This window comes from Entelurus aequoreus, linkage group LG02, assembly GCF_033978785.1.
Source record: "Entelurus aequoreus isolate RoL-2023_Sb linkage group LG02, RoL_Eaeq_v1.1, whole genome shotgun sequence".
NCBI lineage: Eukaryota > Metazoa > Chordata > Actinopteri > Syngnathiformes > Syngnathidae > Entelurus > Entelurus aequoreus.
The window spans coordinates 76478480-76500439 of record NC_084732.1 but is presented as its reverse complement, the minus strand read 5'-3'; the positions used below and the strand labels follow the sequence as shown (position 1 = coordinate 76500439).

General features: G+C 37.3%; 1 protein-coding gene across 2 annotated transcripts in view; it reads right to left on the bottom strand.

Moving 5' to 3' along the window:
• The window catches only part of LOC133664541 (tetraspanin-4-like), a 48542-nt gene that overhangs the window by 9675 nt on the left and 16907 nt on the right, over positions 1 to 21960 (bottom strand). For both annotated transcript variants that reach the window (XR_009828593.1, XM_062069257.1), the window contains exon 2: positions 2423 to 2506. Coding sequence is in view for 1 of the 2 variants with exons in the window: in XM_062069257.1 (XP_061925241.1) it covers positions 2423 to 2506 (84 nt within the window). In the remaining variant the exon portion in view is untranslated. The remainder of the gene's footprint in view (positions 1 to 2422; positions 2507 to 21960) is intronic.

The window sequence follows — 21960 nt, the reverse complement described above, 5'->3', positions numbered from 1 at the left end:
TAAGCCCAATGTCTGTTTGCCTGTGTTTAGGGATCCTCCTCGGCAAAAACTGACCAATCACAGCTCTGCATTCTGCAAACCTAGGATTCTTTGGAGATGCACGTAGGCTACCACGGTGTAGCCTCCCGTAGGCTTTACCAGGCTTTACTCCCTTTCTTTGTATGCTACGATGAGTATTTTGACGATAAGTGGCCCTGAGCTTTCGCGCGGCATCGTCTCCTTTTGTGGATTTTTGCCTCATTGGTGTGGATTAAAAGTCTCTTCTCCGCAAACTGCTTCTCCTGCCTGTCTTTCCGCATCCTGGGGAACACAACAACATTTGTGTTGAGACGTTTTGTGTTCTGACATGGTCATGACACACTCCCATAAATCCTTGACACCGTCCAAAAAGAAAATGAGAAGTATTTTCGTTTGCATGGCAAAATATTACGTAGTGGTTTGTTTGGATGCCCAAATATTTGTGGCTGCAGCGAAATTCCACAAATACTGACTTAGTTCTAGGGTTGTACGATATACCGGTATTAGTATAATACCGCAATACTAATGAATCATATTCGGTACTATACCGCCTCTAAAAAGTACTGGTCCTCCACCAACCCCATTGGTGGACCTACACCTAAAATCCACTGTAATGATACCAAGTACAGGAGCGTATCTAGTCGATACTACTATGATTACATCGATATTTTTTGGCATCACAACATCTTTGTTCGTTTAAAAAAAATGTATATTATGTTTATATTTTCAGGAAATCTGTCACCCTGGACACATGAGGACTTTGAATATGAACAATGTATGATCCTGTAACGACTTGGTATCGGATTGATACCCAAATTTGTGGTATCATCCAAAACTAATGCAACGTATCAAACAACAGAAGAATAAGTGATTATTGCATTTTGACAGAAGTGTAAATAGAACACGTTGAATGAGAAAGTAAGCCGATATTAACAGTAAATGAACAAGTAGATTAATAATTCATTTTCTACCACTTGTCCTTAATAATGTTGACAAAATAATAGAATGGAAAATGACACAATATGTTACTGCATATGTCAGCAGACTAAATTAGGAGTCTTTGTTTGTTTACTTACTACTAAAAGACAAGTTGTCTAGTATGTTCACTATTTTATTTAAGGACAAACTTGCAATAAGAAACATATGTTTAATGTACCCTAAGATTTTCTGTTGAAATAAAGCCAATAATGAATTTTTTGTGGTCCCCTTTATTTAGAAAAGTACCAAAAAGTACCGAAATACATTTTGGTACCGGTACCGGTACCAAAATATTGGTATCGGGACAACACTAGTCTAGAATGTTCACTATTTTATTTAAGGGCACAATTGCAATAAGAAACATATGTTTAATGTACCATAAGATTCTTGGTTAAAATTAAGCCAATAATGCCATTTTTTGTGGTTCCTTTATTTAGAAAAGTATCGAAAAGTATCGAAAAGTATCGAAATACATTTTGGTACCGGTACCAAAATATTGGTATCGGGACAACACTAGTCAGTACTAAATTAAATAAAGATTTATTATCACAGTTTTTGTATATTCTGCACATAAACTTAAACTAAAGGCTTAGTGACCACATGCGTGGACAGCACCTTTTAGCTCTTATTTCCAAAATTGTGTACACTACTGAATTGGGGTTTTATGGCCGCTTATGTGGACACTTATACTGCCATCTGGTGGTGTCAGAAGAGTATAAAATACAATGGAATTTGGAAAAAAAAGTGTAAAAATAGGAATTAGCATGTCACTATACATGAAGTACACGTTTGTGTACTTATGGACTAAGTACATCATATCAAAAGATGATTCTTAGTTTTTATTCTAATTAGGGTCCAATAAGCCCAAATAGCAAAGAGAAATAAAAAAAAGCATGTAAACAAACAGCTTGGGCCTTAAGATAATTATTGTGTAATTTATCAGTTTGCGTCGAAGTTCACCCAGCAGCGGAAGGTGTAAGTTTAGGTACTTCCCAAATAGTTACTTGGGAATGCAAGGTAACACATCACTTTGCACGGGCCATGATTCCACGTACGCTCAAAGATGTTGATTACATCTACTTTCTGCTTCATTTGGCCGCATTAGAAGATTCAAAGCACCACCCAGACTCTAATGGCTGACTACAAATGAGCTTGCAGCTGCAGCAGTAGAAGAGTCGCGTGATTGATGCCTTCAAGAACGGAGCTCTTCACGCCACGGCATGTGTAGGCAAGTCACGTACCAAAGGAGATTAAAGCGTTTCATGGAATGTCAGAACCCCCTGTGTGGTCTTCGGTGGTAACACACACAAAGTCAATGCGCTCCTGTTGTCCACGGCCAAATGTTGGGTTTATTCAACCAAAAGTCAGGGGGTGTGAAAGCATGTGGATTTATCAAGAAGTAATTGGTGCAAGGTTCTCTAATTACCTGAGTAAGTGCTGTGCACAGAGCAAAGATCCACAGGGCCACCAGGTTCTCATTAAGCCAGTCCTTCACTCGTTCGTAGCACGGCTGTGGGAACACAAGCACAAAGAGTCTGTCAGCATAGACCAGAGGAGTGATTCAACGCCATAACCACGGTTCGGGAACTCGGTTTTAAGGCGGTGAGTTTTTGGGCACTGTCGGATTCAATTCGATTCTTGGGGGTAACGATTCGATTCAAATCCATACTTTTTTAATATCATTGGGTGCCAGTTCTATGATTAACTTCATTCCTCCATGAAAGAAATAAACAGCACTGCTAAATGTTTATTTTAATTTAAAGAAAGGGGAACTGCACTTTTTATTGTGGAATTTTGCCTATCGTTCACAATCATTATGAGAGACAAGAAGTTTACTTTAATTTAGTTTATTAAGGATCCCCATTAGTCTACACCGCAGTGGAGACTATCCTTCCTGGGGGTCCGGGCAAAAAACATCACACAATCGCAAAACAAAAGATTACAATGCAGTACAACATGATCAATAATAACATTTTGTAATACAAAAATAGCAACAAAAAAAACAATAACTTGGAGTTGACATAATAACGTGTATACCAAAGATAAAAAAGAGCAATATAAAAATAGCAATATGTTTTTTGCAAAAATAAAACAAGAACCAATGGCCTACAATATACACATTAGTGTACCAAAGACAAACAATAGTGACAAAAAAGTAACATAATGAATAAAATATGACATAAAGAACATACACAATCAAGATAATATCAATATGAAAACGCAATGACAAATAGCAATGACAAAAAACAACAAAAACAATAACTTGGAGTTGACATAATAATGTTCATACCAAAGATAAAAAAGAGCAATATAAAAATAGCAATATATTTTTTGCAAAAATAAAACAAAGAACCAAAGGCCTACAATATACCCATTAGTGTACCAAAGACAAACAATAGTGACGAAAAAGTAACATAATGAATAAAATATGACATAAAGAACATACACAATCAAGATAATATCAATATAAAAACGCAATGACAAATAGCAATGACAAAAAACAACAAAAACAATAACTTGGAGTTGACATAATAATGTTCAAACAAAGGATAAAAAAGAGCAATATAAAAATAGCAATATATTTTTTGCAAAAATAAAACAAAGAACCAAAGGCCTACAATATACCCATTAGTGTACCAAAGACAAACAATAGTGACGAAAAAATAACATAATGAATAAAATATGACATAAAGAACATACACAATCAAGATAATATCAATATAAAAACGCAATGACAAATAGCAATGACAAATAGCAATGACAAAAAACAACAAAAACAATAACTTGGAGTTCACATAATAATGTTCATACAAAAGATAAAAAAGAGCAACATAAAAATAGCAATATATTTTTTGCAAAAATAAAACAAAGAACCAATGGCCTACAATATACACATTAGTGTACCAAAGACAAACAATAGTGACGAAAAAGTAACATAATGAATAAAATATGATATAAAGAACATACACAATCAAGATAATATCAATATAAAAACGCAATGACAAATAGCAATGACAAAAAACAACAAAAACAATAACTTGGAGTTGACATAATAATGTTCATACAAAAGATAAAAAAGAGCAATATAAAAATAGCAATATATTTTTTGCAAAAATAAAACAAAGAACCAAAGGCCTACAATATACCCATTAGTGTACCAAAGACAAACAATAGTGACAAAAAAGTACCATAATGAATAAAATATGACATAAAGAACATACAAAATCAAGATAATATTAATATAAAAACGATAACCAGAAACAATAATTAATTTAAGCAAAATGTAATTTAAGACAAAAGGTTTTTGTTTTTACATCTCCTCTCTGGCCTGGGAACGCTTCCGGATAAGCGGTTGAAGATGGATGGATGGATGGTTTTTGGTTTTTTTTGCTTTCTAACGTATAAAAATCATCTCAGGGCGGACACTTTAACCACAAGGCCACCGAACTGGTCACCAATACCAATTTTCCGTAACCCGTACAATAACCAAGCTGTAGCGACATTGTTATTGTAAGAGTGAACACTGAGGAACTGTTTTTCTGAAGTACTAATACATTGGCGCGGTTTGGGCAACACTGCGATACGACAACAATCTCCGCTGACTGAAAAACATGAACAATCATATTACAATATCTTGACAAGTATTAGGTCCAGCTAGTTTCCTGTTGATTTTGGGTAAGCACTCCATTTATGTCAAAATAGTTTGTCTCCAAGTTCCATATTTATAGCATCAACATTGCTTTTATCCCCCTCTCCCGGCTTCCCCTCTCCCGGCTTACGCCTGCTCCAACGTCTCACTTTTCCTTTGTGCTAGCTTCTATAAGCAGTAGTATATTTAGCTTCAAAAAGATAAGGCTGTGAATGCTCATTTCTCCAAAAATAGTCATCTTCCTTGTCTGTTACCAAGTCTGCCATGATAAGAAAACTCACTCGTGTTTTGATTCCAGAAATAGGAACACACATGTTGCCAGAAGTCAGACGTGCACTGCTATGAAAACAGAAATCAATGCGCGGAAGAAGTCACTCCCAGAAATGATTAAAATGATCAAAATACGGTAATAATTGAACATATTACATATTGTTATGAACATGTCTGTTACTACATTATATATAGACTTGCAGTCTTTATACAAAATGTTGCAGGAGGGTTTTGAAGTTGTTTTAGAGGGCTTTGAAGGCTACAACAGTGACTCCCATTAGCTGCATCTTTCAAGCGTTTTTTTTTTAATCATCTTTAAAATCGTTCATGACTGTGAACGATATGCAAAATAAAATAAAAAAGTGCAGTTCCCCTTTGAAGAAAACTCGTTTGTTTAATTAATATTTTACCCAAACATTTAATAAAGTCTAATACAAATAAGGCAACAAGAAGTATCCAACACTCTTTTCTAAAGTAAATCTGTACAGCAGACATGGGCATCTACATCAACAGCAGGATTTGCCCGAGTGGCTGGACAGGACAGGTTAAAAAATATAAATAAATACAAAACAAAAAAACACAAAAAATAAAATAAAAAATAAAACATTTATAAATAAAATAACAAAATAAAAAAATTAAAAATAAAAAAAATTAAAAAAAAAAAAAAAAAAAAATATATATATATATATATATATATATATATATATATATATATATATATATATATATATATATATATATATATATATATATATATATATATATATATATATATGTATATATATATATTTTAAATCACTGTTTTATTTTTTTGAATCGATTAACAAATAAGAATCACCATTCATTCGAAAATAATTTTTTTTGGACACGCCTACTGTTAGGTAGTGGTTCTGAAAAAAATATTCTCACACCAAATATATTTTGAAAATTGGTTTGAATCGAGAATTGGCGTTAAATTTATAATCAATTTTGAATCAAATAGCCACCTAAGAATGGGTATCTAATTGAATGATGAGTTGTTCACATCCCTTCTGTTCGGTCCAAACAAACAAAGAACTACTTAGCTGTTTTGTTAACAACTTTAAATATTTTTTATATAGGAAGTTACATGTGAGGCTCCGTGATACGTTTTGCGTGAAAAATGTCAATGAGATTCTGCCACAAATGTATTTCGAGACCCTTCGTGCTCTGTCACTAGACAAAAGATATGATCATGACATCACATCTTAAATCGGAATACTTTACTTTGACATGCGCAGAACCTAACGTAAACGGAAAGGTGTGTTATTATTTGTGCTATGGCGCCATCTTTTGGACGAGTTTTCTCACTGCAAGTGCTGAAGAAGCAATAGACTTTCACTGAAAACAAACATGAATTTGTGCATTTCTGCACTTTTCGCTACTTTTGTTTTACCTCTCTTTTTGAAATTGAACTGTTCCGTGCTTTTTATATTGTGATTATGTACAGGTTGTGGCGCGTCTTCATGTCTCAACATTGTGTGTATGTGTTTGAGGCTAGCAGTTAGCACTTGGAGTAGCTGTAATGTCATGAATAAAACAGCTTGTGAAGATGACAACTGGATCCCTTCTTTTATTCTTACATCGACACATGACATTCCATACCATACTTTTGACTTTGCTAGTCTCCTTTTAAAGCAACAAACTCAACAATATACAACGCTACTTCTGTACATGTTAAATGGGGGGGAGACATCAGCAAAACAATTGCTTCATTCTAAAATTATTACATTTAGTCCCTGCTCCACCACCAAAGTACCGTATTTTTCGGACTATAAGTCGCAGTTTTTTTCATAGTTTGGCCGGGGGTGCGACTTATACTTAGGAGCGACTTATGTGTGAAATTATTAACACATTACCGTAAAATATCAAATAATATTATTTATCTCATTCACGTAAGAGACTAGACATATAACATTTCATCGGATTTAGCGATTAGGAGTGACAGATTGTTTGGTAAACGTATAGCATGTTCTATATGTTATAGTTATTTGAATGACTCTTACCATAATATGTTACGTTAACATACCAGGCACATTCTCAGTTGGTTATTTATGCGTCATATAACGTACACTTATTCAGCCTGTTGTTCACTATTCTTTATTTATTTTAAATTGCCTTTCAAATGTCTATTCTTGGTGTTGGGTTTTATCAAATAAATTTCTCCAAAAAATGCGACTAATACTCCAGTGCGACTTATATATGTTTTTTTTCTTCTTTATTATGCATTTTCGGCAGGTGCGACTTATACTCCGGTGCGACTTATACTCCGAAAAATACGGTATATCTGACTTCAAAGACATGCACAGTAAGGATAATTCCAACCCGAATTTCAGAAGTGTTTTCATGCGCTACAATCTGACATAAACCACCCGTCTTGATTGGAATTAAATTTTGATCCGAACGTAAGTGATCGGGTCAGAATATTCCGAACGGCGTGTTCACATGAAGCATTTTTCATTTTCCTTTTGGGCTTTTAATCCGATTAAATGTGTCCATGTGCACATAGCTGCTGATAAGAATATAATGGCAAATTTCCCTAAACATGCTTGTAGTCCCCAGTGGTTGCAATGTTAGTCTTGTAAGGCACTTGAACTGTGTTATAGTTGTCTAATGAAGGTTTGCAAATGTATGTTTTAATTATCACTAATGTGTTATTTTGCACTTAAAAATATACTTTTTCCCATTACTTTTTTTTAACAAAACAGGCATCAAATTAAATTCAAGTTTCATTAAAAATTACTTTTTTTTAAAAATGTTTTATAATGTAAGTAATGCAAAACTGTAAAAAATAGATATATTTAATACCTTTAACTAAAGAGCAGGCAGCTGCACACGCATCCTCATACTTTCTGTAAGAGCTTGAAGATGTCTCAGCCATAACCGCCGTGAAAGAGCCAATAAATGTGATTTTATTTTCATTTATGCAATATAACAGGGTTTCTCAGGGTAATATCATATATTTTATGGCATATTATTTTATGATTTACACTTTATTGGCTTATTGCGTGTCGGAGTGGATGGTGCAGTGCTTAGTAACATGTTTTGATTTAAGGGATGTGAGTATGAGAGTTTCATTAAAAAATCCCTTATTTTTACCCATTTTCCAAGGAAATTTCAAGTATTTTGAAATGCAAATGTTTGCAGATATGCTTAATTTTAGAAACAACTGTTTAGTAAAAAAGTGTCTTTCATTCAATTATTTAATTAATCGATCACTGTACAATCTAATTCTTGTCTCTCTGAAAGAAATACATTTCTCAGCATATCTTTTGGACAATTCTATGCTTCTAACTTTAAGCGATCAGGGGGCCCTTTGTTGTGTGCCAGCTAGCGTTGTAGTGCACAGTACGTTGATGATGATGGGTTAGATCTTTATAGTGCTTTGTCGACACTCATAGTTCTAAACAGTGTGCTATTCACTCCATGATTCCACTGATGAAATACTTGGTTTTGATTGATTGATTGAGACTTTTATTAGTAGGTTGCACAGTGAAGTACATATTCCGTACAATTGACCACTAAATGGTAACACCCGAATAAGTTTTTCAACTTGTTTAAGTCGGGGTCCACTTAAATTGATTCATGATACAGATATATACTATCATATATACTATCATCATAATACAGTCATCACACAAGATAATCACATTGAATTATTTACATTATTTACAATCAGGGGTGTGGAGGGAGGGGGTGGGGGGGGGATATGGACATCAAGTAGTGGACATAGAGAGAGAGAGAGAGAGAGAGAGATCAGAAGGCATAAGAAAAAGAATCTGCATTTGATTGTTTACATTTGATTACTAGCAATCCGGGGAGGGTGTTAGTTTAGGGTTGTAGCTGCCTGGAGGTGAACTTTTATTGCGGTTTTGAAGGAGGATAGAGATGCCCTTTCTTTTATACCTGTTGGGAGCGCATTCCATGGTATCAGTACAGTCAATATTTGCAGTGATCCGCCCACCTAAATTTACGTTTAGGAGCTTTGGCGTAGCCGTTAACTATGCATTTTTGTATCCTCCTTTGGTGTTTAGTGTAGTAATTTTAGCTATTCCTCTTCCTCCAATCCTTTAGTGTGGGGATCAGCAAGCGGCTCTTTAGTGCCGCCCTAGTGGCTCCCTGGAGCATTTTTTAAAAAGGACTGAAAATGGAAAAAGATAGGGGGAATATATATTTTTTGGTTTTATTATGTGTTTTGTTTGAGGACAAACATGACACAAATCTTCCCAATTGTTAGAAAGCCCACTGTTTAATATGTTTGTGGGTATGCTTCACTGATGAGAGTATTTGGTGAACATCGTTTTGTCCTACTAATTTGGGCAGTTCTTGAACTACTTGAAATCTTCCACTTCTTCTTTGTCTCATTTTGTCCACCAAAAGTTGTATGCTGTGTGTGAATGCACAAAAGTGCGCTTTGTTGATGTTATTGACTTGTTGGAGTGCTAATCAGGCATAATTGGTCAGTGAGGTGGTTCGGGCATCTGGTCAGGATGCCACCCGAACGCCTCCCTCGGTCTCCCGGCTGGCCTGGGAACGCCTCAGGATCCCCCGGGAGGAGCTGGACGAAGTGGCTGGGGAGAGGAAAGTCTGGGCTTCCCTGCTTAGGCTGCTGCCTAAGCATGTATAATTCATACTGTGATCATTTTTGTATTGTGGAATGTTAGAAAAGTGAAATTACAAAAAACAGTGATAGGTATTAAAAACACTATTTATGAACCTATTTATTATCAACCGTCTGGATGTTTGCTGTTATCAATATCGGATCGGGAAATCCCTGAATCATAACGTCTGATTTTTGAGCTTTCACACACAGCACCAGCAATTTGGAACAAGAATGAGGTGATAGAAGAAAGGTAAAAATGTAATCAATATATTTGTGGCAGCAGAGGAGAAAATTATGCACAAGTTTCACTTTTGCATGTCATTACCCAAAACTGTGGTGGGTTCATGGACCCTTGATTAAAGTTACAAACAAAGGCATCACTAGTAGTAAAGACAGGGGGAGACTCTCAAGAGATGAAGTAATAATAATATAATTATAATAAAAATGATGTATTATAATTCATGATTATCGTATTTGTATCAGCTAATCTCTATTTTACACTCTGAAGTGCAATAGGAAGGAAAACTTGACATATTTATAATCACATTACAGTGAATAACAAAAGGTTATGTCATTCAAATTCATATTCTAGCCCCTTCAAATTGATTTAAAAAAGAAACATTAGATATGAGCTCGATATGTTAATCCCATCTGTAAGAAGTCAAAACCCTCATTAAGGTGTATTTTAAAAAGCTGATTTCACCCAAATGCAACAATTAGTTTTTTTGTGCATCTCAACCTTCCAAGTGTGTTCATGGGGCGGTGGTGTTGGGTTTAGGCTGGATGGGGGCCCCTTTGGACTCCTGTGTACGGGGCCTCACAGTGAAGCGCTTTGGCTGTCTAGAAAAGCATTACATAAACTCTAATCCAAGAAGAAACATTTTTTTTTTGTTTTCATGCCGGTTATGATAGCACCTTGCCTTTCCTCACCGTGCCTACAGTGTTTTCACTGACCAAATAGAGGCTGACACACATCTTTACAATGTCTAAAAGACCAGGAGCCGTACTTATCAAGCTTCTTAGAGTGCCATTTTACACTTAAGTCCTGAAAATTTGCGAAATTTAGTCCTACTCTCAAACTTAAGAATAAAAGCTTTTTATCAACGTTCTTAAGTCTAAGAATCACTCCTACACTCCATGATATTTAAGAGACCTTCAGAGGTGTCTTAAGTGGTTAGGAGTTGCCAGCAGGGGATGGCACTGAGGCGAGAGAAACGTGCGCGAACGTTCAGGGAACGGAACAATGTTTTTTTTTTTTTGATGACGAGCAGCTGATGAAACGGTATCGTTTAGACAGAGCGGATATTATTTTTGTCACAGATTTAATACTTTTCTATTCCTTGTTGATTTCTGCATGTGTCTGCAGTGGGCTAGTATATATAGAGCCACCCACAACAGTTTCAAATTAGTTGCCTAATTAATGAATTGGAAAGAAAATGTTATGACAGTAGCGTATGTGTGTGGCCGTGAGGTGAGTGACGTCAGTGAGTGTGTGGGCGATAGAAGAGAGGGAGCGGTAGCGTGAGTGCCGGCGGGGACTAGTTTGTTTTGTATTATTTTGTAGTTTATTGTCAAAATATACACTCCCATTGTCCACTTAAATATTTCCAAGATATTTCTTTATTCTTAGACAACGGATTCCCTTCCGTGATTGGTCATTTCTATGGACACAGAAATGACGTCACCTAAAATTCCATTTACGGCACATAGTAATGTCGTAATTCAGCTCTGAGTGTGACACTTAAGATTCAGTCCTACACTTCGCTGAAAGTGTGAGTAAGACGCTTGATAACTAACTTTTAAGTGCAGCTTTCAGCGAAGAATTTATTTACTCTTAAGTCAACTCTTAGCAGACTTCTTAGGAGTAATTCTAAGAAGCTTGATAAGTACGGCCCCAGGTTCCCTCGGGCAACCATTTGCCACTCGGCCCTTTTGGCAAACACTGCTGGCATGTCTTGTAATTCAACGTTCACCTCTCCTTTCTTCCCTGTGAGGACTCTTATCCTTTATGTCATCTGTGACCCAGCAGGGCACCGTTCCCATTCTCCTCATTTTCGTAATTGCACAATTTTCCTCTCCTTTAGACTCTGGGTGGCTCGGGGACATTATACTCCAGTTTTAAAAGCGATTTTTGACATATACTCGAGATGGTGGGGTGAAATCGAGAAACAGTTGCAGAGGGGAAAGGAATTGCACACGGCATTCTGTCGGAAATGTCAATGGAAAGTTCACGCAAGGGTTTAAAGAGCCTGGGGAGATAAGGATGCTGCCTTGGGAGATCTTGTTCTTCTCAGAAGGAGCATCACCTGAATCTAAATGTGTTGCCGTTATGATATAGAGATAACTATCGGGACACGTGGCTGTTGCATCTGACAACACGTGACAAAAATGTGGTAGATGCTTTTGGGAAGACTTTCCTCAAGAAGTTGGATACTGTAGGAAATGTAGTCCATTTATATCAGTCTTTTGCAAAGCCACCCCTTTATTTACTTGTAAGAAATGGAGCCACAGTGATATTAATAGAATGCATTGCACTAACCATTCTTAGTAAGGGTGTCACATTACCACAAAGATACAATAATTTAACCAGTGGCGGGCCGTGCGTTTCCCACCTAGGCCTTCAGTGATGTCCGACTTCAATGACTACCTCACAAAATACCATCATTTATGTCACCACATGACCATTGCTGGAGAAATACTATACATGAACACATTTACGCCCTACACTGTATTGAATCACATCAACAGTGTACAAAACGGGTTATTTTCTGGCGCATTTAAAAATCAATAAACCCGCATCAGCAATTAAAACATATCTTATGTGGTACTGTCAAAATTAAAATTGCAAAAAACATATCAAACGTGAAAAAATAAAGAAATAAAATATTTGAACTCACAATTTGTAGCACCCATTCAACGGCGTAAAAGCCAGTTGTACCCCTCGTAGTTGGTCGATTCGAGTGGAAATGGCGGGCGTTTCCCCATTTCATCGCCGACATCGTCTCACAAGATGTAGTTTCTCTTTAAATATCCTTCTTGAAAATAGCCTTGCAAATATATATCTGCCACCTAATCAACGTTTTGTTCTCCTTCCTGCAACTTGTGATTGGATACTCACTTTGGAATGACAAGTGAGTATCCAATCACAGTCTCGTTAACATCAGGCTACCTAGGTAGGCTACTGTCAACAACTTGTGATCTGATCGCAACTGTCTCTCAACTCTTTGTGTTCTCAAATTCACCCGCTAACGGTCCCGGTGAGTATCCAATCACAGGACGCGTAAACGTCACGTTCAACGTGACGCCAGCTAGAAGGCCTTACTGACAACAACTCGTGATCGGATTGGCTATTGCAACTGTCTATCAACTGTATGTGCCCGCTCACTTACAGTGCACGGACGCCTGCATTGTTGATTCTGAAGGCCCCGGGCAGATTTCGTACAGCATGACAAAAGCTATCTGAATTCTAGTACTGGAACGAGCATAATATGACATTAAGAGAATATGGATACTTTTATATATTTAGGGAAAGTAAATAAAAAAATAATTTTATCTTTAATTATGATCATGATTTCTGGTTATGTTAGGTCAGCAGATAAGGCCTTGCTGGCCCTGACGGCACACCACTGTTTAAAACTGACTTTGAAACAACGTTGCAAAATAGTTGCATTTGTAAATTGATACAACGTTGAAACGGTAAAGGAAATGACCAAATTTCAATGGTCAAATCAACGTCACAAACCGACATTGAATAAACGTCGTCAAAAAGCTTGTTGTTTCAACATTGTATTTGTAAAATAGTGTTTTGAAAATGACCAAAATTCAGTGGTCAAATAAACGTCAGAACCCAACATTGATTAAACGTTGTCAAAAACCATGTTGTCCCAACATTAGCTTTGAGTTGCTCAACGTCAGGACCTAATTCAACAAGTTCTCAACTTTTTTTTAATGTCTTGTGCCTGCAGCTTTTAAGTTACTAATCCTTGCCTCCATGACGACAAATACACTAGAGCAGTGGTTCTTAACATTGTTTGAGGTACCGAACCCCACCAGTTTCATATGTGCATTTACCGAACCCTTCTTTAGTGAAAAATTAAACTTTGTTTTTTTTAAAATTCAAGACAAAGTTATGGTTTTTTTACTGGTGCACAAAATGAACCGTTCAAAGAACAAAACCAACACAGTGCATAAACTCACAACAAATTACATACCTGCAAATCAGATGGAAAATTAGAGGGAACATTGTTTGGGGGTATTATAGTACGCCGATAGGGAGAAGTTTTTATTTACAAGATGAGTCGGATGTGTCTTGACCTCCGCGGCGGAGGCTCCACCGAACCCCTGAGGCCGACTCACCGAACCCCTAGGGTTCGATCGAACCCAGGTTAAGAACCACTGCACTAGAGCAGGGGTTGGCAACCCAAAATGTTGAAAGAACCATATTGGACCAAATATACAAAAAACTAATCTGTCTGGAGCCGCAAAAAATGAAAAGCTGTATATAAGTCTTATAATAAAGGCAACACATGATGTAACTGTCTATATTAGCTATAATAGCCTACTATCAAAATTACTTTAAAAGTCTTATATAAGTCTTATAATGAAGGCAACACATGACGTAAGTGTCTATATTAGCTATTATAGCCTACTATCAAAATGATTATGTGTCGCAGGCTGAAGCAAATCTTTGTTGACAGAAAAGCTGAAATGTAATATTTATCCTACACGTTTTTACAACATTAGAAACCATTAGTAAATCAGAGGCTACTCAGAGGGTGAGATAACTCCTGTAAATTACTGTCTTAGATTGGCCAAAGGTATAGATGTGTGTGTCCGAGTTCAAGGAAAAGCAGGCTGTCTTCTTTTGATAGATGTATTACAATCTTTGGCAAGCTAGGTAATGTTTGCTGTGGTCTGGAACAACATGGCACACAAAGAACTATCTGAAATGCAGCCAATATTACATACAGATAATGTGTCATGAGACATGCAAATATAAATTATATACCAAAAGGATAAAAGTAAAGGAAATTAAATGAGCTCAAATATACCTACAAATGAGGCATACGGGGCCGTATAGCTCGGTTGGTAGAGTGGCCGTGCCAGCAACTTGAGGGTTCCAGGTTCGATCCCAGCTTCCGCCATCCTAGTCACTGCCTTTGTGTCCTTGGGCAAGACACTTTACCCACATGCTCCCAGTGCCACCCACACTTGTTTAAATGTAACTTAGATATTGGGTTTCACTTTTTAAAGTGCTTTGAGTCACTAGAGAAAAGCGCTATATAAATATAATTTACTACTACTACTACTACTACTACTTACTACATAATGATGCAATATGTACATACAGCTAGCCTGAATAGCATGTTAGCATCGATTAGCTTGCAGTCATCCATCCATCCATCCATCCATCTTCTTCCGCTTATCCGAGGTCGGATATATATATATATATATATATATATATATATATATATATATATATATATATATATATATATATATATATATATATATATATATATATATATATATATATATATATATATATATATACACTACCGTTCAAAAGTTTGGGGTCACATTGAAATGTCCTTATTTTTTAAGGAAAAGCACTGTACTTTTCAATGGAGATAACTTTAAACTAGTCTTAACTTTAAAGAATTACAATCTATACATTGCTAATGTGGTAAATGACTATTCTAGCTGCAAATGTCTGGTTTTTGGTGCAATATCTACATAGGTGTATAGAGGCCCATTTCCAGCAACTATCACTCCAGTGTTCTAATGGTACAATGTGTTTGCTCATTGGCTCAGAAGGCTAATTGATGATTACAAAACCCTTGTGCAATCATGTTCACACATCTGAAAACAGTTTAGCTTGTTACAGAAGCTACAAAACTGACCTTCCTTTGAGCAGATTGAGTTTCTGGAGCATCACATTTGTGGGGTCAATTAAACGCTCAAAATGGCCAGAAAAAGAGAACTTTCATCTGAAACTCGACAGTCTATTCTTGTTCTTAGAAATGAAGGCTATTCCACAAAATTGTTTGGGTGACCCCAAACTTTTGAACGGTAGTGTATATATATATATAATTTTTTTTATACAGTAAAAGCCAACAGTTTGGACACACCCTCTCATTCAATGCCTTTTCTTTATTTTCATGACTATTTATATCGCAGATTGTCACTAAAGGCATCAAAACTATGAATGAACACATGTGGAGTTATGTACTTAACAAAAAAAGGTGAAATAACCGTAAACATGATTTATATTCTATCATCCATCCATTTTCTACCGCTTGTCCCTTTTTGGGGTCGCGGGGGGTGCTGGAGCCTATCTCAGCTGCTAGTTTCTTCAAAATAGCCAGACTTTGCTCTGATTACTTTTTTGCACACTCTTGGCATTCTCTCAATGAGCTTCAAGAGGTAGTCACCTGAAATGGTTTTCACTTCACAGGTGTCATAGTTTTGATGCCTTCAGTGACAATCTACAATGTAAATAGTCATGAAAATAAAGAAAACACATTGAAATGAGAAGGTGTGTCCAAATGTTCGGCCTGTACTATATATATATATATATATATATATATATATATATATATATATATATATATATATATATATATATATATATAATAACATTAGATTACTGAATGGCCGCTCTACCGTTTTAGCCACACTGCCCCAAATTCTGCAGGCGTAGCTTCCTGACTGTGCTATTTATCCAATCTCTCTTATCAATTATTTGAGTCAGACGGCAGAAAAACCAAACACTATATTTCACAGCTGCCTGAAACACCGGGGTGCCAAAAAAGCTGATTTTTCCTGGCACAAGGGGAAGTAATTCTCAGCTGGACCAATATGGAAAGTAATGTTATTCAGTCATCTGATCTGTGGCGAGCCTCTGTGCTGCTTTTGAAAACGTATAAATCACGTTAGAGAAGATATGTCAGTTGAAGACGTGGAACAACCTTACAAAGCAGATATGTGGCGGGTCGGAGCTACATGGCAGCCAGTGGGAGCCAAGACACCATGAAAAGTGTCCGATCCTACACAAAGACGGAAAATTCAAGCAACTGTGCAGTTTTTTTTAAATATATTGTCATAATTCATTGTTTTAATAAAAACTATTGCATGACTGGTTTTGGATTAGTCTTTAGACTGGATCCCTTTCCGTACGCAACCCCGGCCAGGAATTAACCCAAACCCAGGTGTGACAGTAATCACACCTGGTAACACTTGAGTTTGAGTTTGAGTTTGAGTTTGAGTTTATTTCGAACATACAAGCATACAACATGATACATCACAATTTCCAGTTTCTCTTTTAAACATGTTCGAAAAGGAGTAGGAAGAAGCAGAGCTTATTTAATCCTACCCCTTTTCTTTACATAACAGTTGCTGAAACTTTTTTTATTCACTTCCTGTTCTCAATTTTTTCACAATAAACTCCATATGTAATCACAATAAAAATAAATAAATAAATAATAGTAAGAATTTAATAATAATAATTGGTGAAGAAAGTCATATTTCATATGATGAGATAAGTAAGATTACTTTAAGAATGAATGAATGGATGGATGAAATAAATTGAAAATGTTTGTCATGGTTGTTCTTCTTTGTACTTTGTAAACACTTTGAGTTTGAAGAGTTTCTTGAAGTGTATCATATTAGTACATTGTTTGATTGCTTTGCTTAATCCATTCCATAATTTAATTCCACATACTGATATACTGAAGGTCTTAAGTGTTGTACGTGCGTACAAATGTTTTAAATTACATTTTTCTCTAAGATTATATTTCTCCTCTTTTGTTGAGAAGAATTGTTGTATATTCTTGGGTAGCAGGTTATAGTTTGCTTTGTGCATCATTTTAGCTGTTTGCAAATTCACTATGTCGTGGAATTTCAGTATCTTTGATTCAATAAATAAAGGATTTGTATGTTCTCTATATCCAACATTATGTATTATTCTAACTGATCTTTTTTGTAACACCGTTAATGAATGAAGTGTACTTTTGTAATTATTTCCCCATATTTCTACACAGTAGCTCAGATATGGTAACACTAGTGAGCAGTATAGACTATGAAGTGATTTTTTGTCTAGAACATGTTTTGCTTTATTCATTATTGACGTGTTTCTTGCTACTTTATGTTGTAGATTTTTTACGTGAGATTTCCAGTTCAATTTATCATCAATCATTATACCTAGAAATTTGGTTTCATTTACTCTTTCAATTTGTATTCCGTCTATTTGTATTTGTGTTTGACTTTCTCTTCTACTATTACCAAATAGCATTATTTTAGTTTTACTAATCATTAATCAGATGCTAATTACACCTGTTAGTTGTGTTGGGTATTGTTTACATATTATCAGATAACGGTGCAATATTCAAACAAAAAACACAAATCAAAAACACATTTGATTAAAAAACCATTATGTGGGGTGGTCGGCAAGCTGGATGGGAGAATGTAAATAAGAGAAATGTGCCTAAATTCAAGCGCGTTGAAAACACTGAACACACGTTAATAGGAGAATAGGGCCCCTAAGTGCAACACATTTGAGTAGATATTAATACACAATTGAATTCTGGTGTTTGTGAATGCACTTTGCAGTGAGTGTAGTGGTGGATAATGCGGAAGTGTTGTGTTGCCGTTGTGGAGACACGTTTGTGAGAGTATGACTACAACCGTTGGAACCGAACACTGCCGTTGGTGTGTTCAGAGTTTCAGACTGCGTGCTTCTGTCGGCATGCTACATTACTTAAAACGGGGGTTTTGTTACGGCTCAAGCACCTGCCGCCACACATTCTTCTGTGCGCATCTCCGGACACGCCCACGGGCGTTCCTCTCCTGCCGCGGCCGCGCCTCCGCACTCACTCCGCAAGCAACACACCTGACGCTGATGAGAGCTCCACGTCCTTTTTAAGCCAGCGTGTCCTGCATTCCAGTGCCAGAACGTAGCTACTTGTACCTGTACAGTAAGCCCTACACGTCTCTAGCTTTTTGCCTATGTGCTTCCTCGCTCTCCGTGTTTCCCCTCCTCTGTGCTCATCGTGTCTTGTCCTGTGTCGTCATCCCGCAGCCCCTCTTCGTTTCCTGGTTTCGAGCTGTGGGTCTCGTCTCCCTGGATTTCCCTCTGGACTTCTTGCTGCCTCCCTGGATCCCAACCTCTCGCTTGCCCCCGGACTTCGACGCCTCGCTCCAGTCCTTGACCCTTGCCTGCCCACAGACCTCGAAGCCTGCCTTGCCCTCTTTGGACTTCCGCACCCTTCACAATACGCACCTTCAACATCTCCTGGTGACACTCACCACGTAATCGCTTCACATAGACACACACCACATATTTGGATTACTTACACACGTCACCTACTTGCGCTTAATAAAACGCTGAAAGCTAAACCCTACCTCAGTGCCGTCTCCTTCTCCGCTGTACCGTTACAGGTTTTTAACTTTTTTGATCTCGGGGCCCAACTTTTCCACTACAGACGCATACGGAGCCCAGTCAAATATCAACACTGAATTAGAAATCTTAGTCTTGATTTTATTCATTTTAATAATTACATCTGAACTACTTACAGTTTACAACCTTGTCAAACAATATGAAACCATGTGTTAGTCACACAGATTATTATTTATCTATAGGCTTAGGTCAGGCTGATTATACCAACTCGATCCCGCTCATCATATGCAGCAAAGACTGCCAGCACCTCCCTTGGCAGCACGCCAGAACACGCCCCTGCTCGCGCTGGCCGCATCACGCCCACACGTCGGCAAGGCTGCAGGCGATCAGCAATCAGCACACCTGGGACTGATGAGGGCGAGCTGTATAAAGACCAATGGACCCAAGGATCCTGCGCCAGAACGTAATCTTCTGTTACCTTAGTAAGCACCCCATGTCTGGCTTCCATCCCGCGTACTCGCTCTCCCCCTGTGACTTCCTTGTTTCTGTGTCTGATGTTCCTTTTGTCTTCCCGCAGTGCTTCCCGTGTTCTCCTGTGATCGAGCTGTGTGCCTCGACTCCTTTCCGGATTGCCTCCCCTAATCCTCGACCTCCCCTGCTTGGATACGGACCACGTTGCTTCGCCCCAGCCCCCGACCGCTTGCTTGCCCACGGACTGCCTTCTTGCCTTGTCCCTCCTCTCAATTCCACACTACGGTAAAACAGTCAAAGTAATTTCCATACCAAGTCTACACCACACACTCTTGGATTTTGGTCACACTCCATTCTCTAGTTGATTTATAGCATTATTGTGGGTTATTATATACTGTATATTGTAATATACTGTATATAATAAAATACTTAGAGCTATACCTCCCCCTTGTGGTTCTGTGCCGTCAACTCCTCCTGCATACATAACAGGAAAAGCCACCAAAATAGGAGCGCAAGACAATAACTAAAACACTACACACAGGAAAACACCAAAAAATTCAAAATAAGTACACCTACTTTCAGACAAGAGCTATAGTGATGCATGGTGGGTTATGGTTTGAATTCATATCCAACAATTGCGAGAACAACTTTTTATTGTCAATATCGGCTACTGAGTTTAATTTTTTTAAATGTTTTCTGCTGGTGGTGTGCCTCAGGATTTTTTCCATGAAAAAAATGTGCCTTGGCTCAGAAAAGGTTAAAAAGCACTGCTCTAGGGTGCGCTCGCGGCCCAACAATGAAACTCTGACTTAAAAGCCGTCATTTGCATCTTGCACAAGCACTGGTTGCAGGTGGTGAGTCTGCGTTCATTTTTCACTGAAATAAAGCTTTTTTTTTTTACCTAATTTGTTGGTTTGGTTACTATGGTCGGCATCAGTGTTGGTATCCATCCCTGCCTGTTAATAATATGTGTGACTATGTTCCTACTGCAGCAGCTGAACAACTCCAAAAGCAGGAGCGAACAAAAATGTCAGGTTCTGCAAGCCTGCTACAAGTGCTGTCGTCAAAGAGCATAGAGGGTTGGAGTGGATTGTGAAAGTCAATAAATGTTACCTTCATGTTTGAAGGGGAACATGTAAAGGTGAATCCACTCATCTTGCTCTCCATCCTAATTCTGTTCTGCCGCGTCCGTTTCTATATTCATTCTGAGCACAAATAAATTACTGTGCTTTGACAAGAACGCTAGGGAATGCATTTGCAAGGCCTTGACTCTTCAGCTGCTGCTTTTTTGTCGGGCTCGCTGGCTCGATATCTGGCCGCAGACGAGGAAGAAGAGGAATACTCAGTTTCTTTGCATTAAAAAAGACATTGAGTTAATTTTCACTTCAGTCAACTATGTTAGCTACCTCTCTTTGTTTATAATGTACAGTATATTTACTGCTGGATCTACTCTCTATTTTATGCTGCCCTTTTTTTTTTGCTGCAGCTGTTACATATACTGTAATATTGTACATGGTAATTGGGATTTCCTATATATTGTATATATTATATAAAAATATCATATGATATAATGATATAAAATATCAGTATATGTTATATACTGTATATATAATATGTAAATATTACATATATGTTATATTTTATATTGCTACTATGATACATTTTTAGTCTCCTTTATACCTTCATTATCCTTTCCATCCTTACCCTTTCCATCCTTTGTAACTGAGCTACTGTGTGGAACAATTTCCCTTGTGGATCAATAAAGTTTGTCTAAGTCTAAGTCTAAACAGCCACCCCAGGATTTTGCGGGCTTCTTTTGTGATTGCTGGAGCCTAAAATACCTTTTTCAAAAAGTTAGGGCAAAAGTGGCGATGTTTTAAGTCTCATTTTATTAATTAAAATGACATCCATTCGTGATTTTTTTAACTTTAAATCATTGTTTTAAGTGTTTTTTTTAACGCTGATCCCAAAAAGCAGGGTTTCAACACATCTAACTAAATATGCTTAATGTGCATCTTGATTTTTTGAACAGTAACAGTTATATACCAGTCCCCTTTTTGAGATGCCTAAATTTGCAGAAGTTCTTCCCAAAAATTTGCAATGGGTGCTTGTTTTGTCTTATTGTCAGATGTCTGCTAAGTCGTCCACAAGTTGCAGACGTTCCTGTGCGCAGTTGTGCATACCGTATTTTCCGGACCATAGGGCGCACCGGATTATAAGGTGCACAGCCGATGAATGGTCTATTTTCAATCTTTTTTCATATATAAGGCGCACCGGATTATAGGGCGCAATAAAGGAGTCATATTATTATTATTATTTTTTGTCTAAATGGAAAACACTTTCTTGTGGTCTACATAACATGTAATGGTGGTTCTTTGGTCAAAATGTTGCATAGATTATGTTTTACAGATCATCTTCAAGCCGCTTTCTGACAGTCGCTTCAGGATGCGCCGTTTTGTGGGCGGTCTTATTTACGTGGCTCACCTTCGGCAGCGTCTTCTCCCCGTCATCTTTGTTGTAGCGGTGTAGCGTGCAAGGACGGGAGTGGAAGAAGTG